At 36.6% G+C, this 3,749-nt stretch overlaps 1 protein-coding gene across 1 annotated transcript; it reads right to left on the bottom strand.

Annotated features, from left to right (window-relative positions):
* Window positions 1-1,456: 1,456 nt before the first annotated feature.
* LOC146001438 (uncharacterized) lies at window positions 1,457-1,909 on the bottom strand. The gene has a single exon (XM_083138757.1). It carries the CDS (start codon window positions 1,907-1,909, stop codon window positions 1,457-1,459), a length of 453 nt encoding a protein of 150 aa, XP_082994883.1.
* Window positions 1,910-3,749: the final 1,840 nt, after the last annotated feature.

Genomic DNA, 3,749 nt, shown 5'->3' with positions numbered 1-3,749 from the left:
TTCTGACATGAGATAACATCCCCCTTGGTTAAATATTGTTTCAATAACGCGAATCAGCAGAAAGATTGTGCAACAATTTACTTTGTCGCTTTAATTGCCTTTAATCGTTTCGAATTAGTATTAAATTGTCCCAATTATAATTCACGAACTTAATATATGTATTCATCTATGTGTTTGACAATCATATATCACTCAATAGAACAATTTTCACATTGTTTATACTACGTGAAATGACATTTCATTTACATTTACGATAAAATAGTGGTTTGGGTGTAATAAAAGTTTTCATTAATTAATTTAGAGATGAAATTTTATTTGTTGAGTTAATGATTAGGTGAATTCGTTATTTTTGGCGGAAAGAGGAAACCACAGCTGAAAGAAAATACACAAATTACATTATTGAGGCCAAGAGTTCGTTTTAACATCACTTTTTGCACACATAGGTTAATCACGACTCGGGATACATTTAAATTGGAATCTGAAACATTATGCGACCTGACTGGAACTCGGAAAAGGACACACTGATTACAAGACGTCGATACATTACCAGTATGGTCTGGCGAACGGCAATAATAATGAGGGGTTGTGGGAGTGGGAGAGGGGTGACGGAAAGTAGAAAATAAATAGTATTTTTGGGGGTATTTAATGTTATATTTATACACATACAAACCTAAGAAAACATTTATTTTGATACATGTGTGCGGGGGAAGGGTGAAAAGAGAGGAACAGAAAGATACTGGGAGAGATGGGACGAAGAGGTGATTGTAGAAAAAGTTTTATTTGACGTTCAGTAATAAAAACAATCAAATCAATAATGATTATCTTATAAATACCATATTTCATGTAAATTTGTTTTAGAAATGGGGGCGGGGAGCTGTTTGTTTAAGTTCAGTACAGGATAACAAGTGGAGACACATAGTGGTTCGTATCTTACTTTAAACTTTAGGTCCAGTCCCGATTAGCCTATCTGTGCAGAAAGTGGACTTAGAATTCAGTAGGAAAATAACGTCGATCTAGTATTTTGGATTTTAGATGCGTTGAGACCACTAAAATTACCAATTCTTATAATAAGGAACCTGTCCTCATATTACCATTTTGAAAGAGAGAGAGCTAATTGTATAATCTTTCGTTGTTAATTTCAAAGAAGACTAATTCAAATAGTAACCATGGGAACGAATAAAGTTCATGAAAAGTTTTTCCCACCGTGGGGATTTGAACCTACGACGATTAGAATGACAACTCAGTGCGATAACCACTACCCCACGAGTTCGTTCCTTCATACAGCATGATTATAAGTTAAGACCAATTCGTTCAATGTGAATTAGAAATACAGGGTGTCTACACCGAAATGCCCTATTTTCAATTTGCTCCATATACAAAATGAAATGAAATTAATTATTTTTTTCACATAAATAAGTTGTATGTCAAGTTAAGTTTAAAAAAATACAACAACAAATCAAAACACTTCCACGTGAGTCCCTGCGGTGACACGAATAATGTCTAGTCTATATTCAACTTCCATCCAGGTCCGCTGCAACATGTTCGGAGGGATGGTACCAATCACTTCCACAATCCGAGTACGGATATCTTCAAGGTCCCGCACTGCAGTGGAGAACACCCTGTTCTTCACGTAGCCGCAGAGGAAAAAATTTAATGGTTTGACGTCTGGAGAACGTGGAGGCCAATGCACGGGTTCATCTCGTCCAATCCAGCATCCTGGAAATGTTTCATTCAGAGTTTTCCGAACATCCAGCGACCAGTGAGGTGGAGCACCATCTTGCTTAAACCAAAGGTTTGGTTGGAGGTCTTCAACCTGGGGAAAACAAAACAACTCCAGCATGTCTAGGTACGTCGTTCCTGTGACAGTCTCCTCAGCAAAGAAGAACTGTCCAATGATCTTGTCGCACATGAGGCCACACCAAACGTTCAATTTCGGGCTATCTCACACCTTTCCCCTGATACTGTGTGGATTCTCTGACCCCCAAATTCTAACGTTATGCTTATTCACAGTACCAGAGACATGGAATGTGGCCTCATCAGAAAACATTACACTTGACAAGAAGGCAGGATTCCGGTCGATTCGGTTAAGCATGTCACATGCAAAGTCATATCGTCGTTGCTTGTCATCAGGCTTGATGGCCTGCAGAATCTGCATCTTATATGCATACAGATGCAACCGCTTTCTGAAGACCTTATGAACAGTTGCACGTGTCATCTGAAGTTCCCGTGAAGCCTGACGAATTGATTTGCGTGGACTTCGCTGGAACGCTTGGCGGACATTCTCAACTTGTTCTTCGGATACACGCCGACCCCCTCCATGCCGCTTCAGAATGCTGGCAGTGTCCAGAAACTGTCTGTGCCATGATTTTATCCTCTTGGTGTCTGGTGCTGCTTCCTTGTAAACACAACGAAACTGCGTTTGCACCATCACAGAGGATTTAAACTCTGCGTACCAAAGCACAGTTTGTGCCTTCTCCTGCAATGATGCCATTTTGGTTTCGATGGACAACTACACCAACACCAATGCGCGCCACACGTTGAAAAAAATTAGGCAGCAACTTTAAGTACTTCTGCACTCAACGGACAAGTCAGACCTGAAACGAGAAAGATTTACTATTTTTAAACTGCCTCAAAAAATAGAGCATTTCGATGTAGACACCCTGTATAATCCCCACTCGCCTCTTTATAACCAACACACCCAAACGCTCCTTTGTAGCAAATGAAATAAAGGTGGTATGAATGTCACAAAACATTTAAGCAAAATCTATTATATTTACGACGCAATCGTTTTACATGGAGAGACTACAGCTTCGAAAATTGAGGTTGTGAGGTGACTTCTTTTAGTGGTAGGATAGATATTGGTATGGCAAGGTTCTAGCGTGCACTAGCCAGTAATTTTCGAGAAAGAAACTTCATTTTTTTTAAAGATGGTAAAGTAGTTCAGTGATAGGCTATCAGTATCACACGCCGAAGATTATAGGTTTGACTTCTGTTCGATTACCCCTATTATTATTTATTATATAGAGGAACTAAGTATTTTATTTAATTGATAATGTAAAGGAATAAAAATGTTATCTATTTTTAAAAAATAACACCCCTTACTAGTGATTTTTGAATGTTATTTTTGAAAATAATTTTTCAGAATATGTTTTTGAATTTCTCATTATTTTACAAATATTTGCATAAAAATGATCCATGTGTTATATTCGACGAAATGTCATGTACAGCGAAAGTTATACATTTTTATTATAGGGAAAATTATCAAGAAAGAAAACAAATAAATACTATTGACATCATTTTGTGAATAGTATTTATTTTACATTATTTTTTGTTCACCATGCATAGTTGTATTCTTGTAAAAGCATGAAAACAATATATTTCTCTACACTTCGCAAATAAAATAATATACGAATTTTATTAATAAGTAAAATGCAATAAAAAAATTTCGGTTTAATAAAGAATAAAAATCGCAGGATTAACAGAACAGGGAATCGAACACAGACTTTTACACCCCATACAATGCCTTGTAGCATTTGCAATGAAGTGATGTAGATTCAAGTAATAATATTTCATACAAAATTGCACGTTATAAGATTGTTCAAATATATTAACTCAAATCAATGTGTCCATAATTTATTATACTGTCAGCCATTCGGCACATCTCGTTACAAAATCTCACCATATCACCATTCACTAATTAATCGAATTGAATATTGATCCACTTCACAGTTCAATGTGCAACAATAGTT

Source organism: Lepisma saccharinum, chromosome 17, assembly GCF_977018435.1.
Source record: "Lepisma saccharinum chromosome 17, izLepSacc3.1, whole genome shotgun sequence".
Lineage (NCBI taxonomy): Eukaryota > Metazoa > Arthropoda > Insecta > Zygentoma > Lepismatidae > Lepisma > Lepisma saccharinum.
This window is presented reverse-complemented; position numbering and strand designations above follow the sequence as displayed.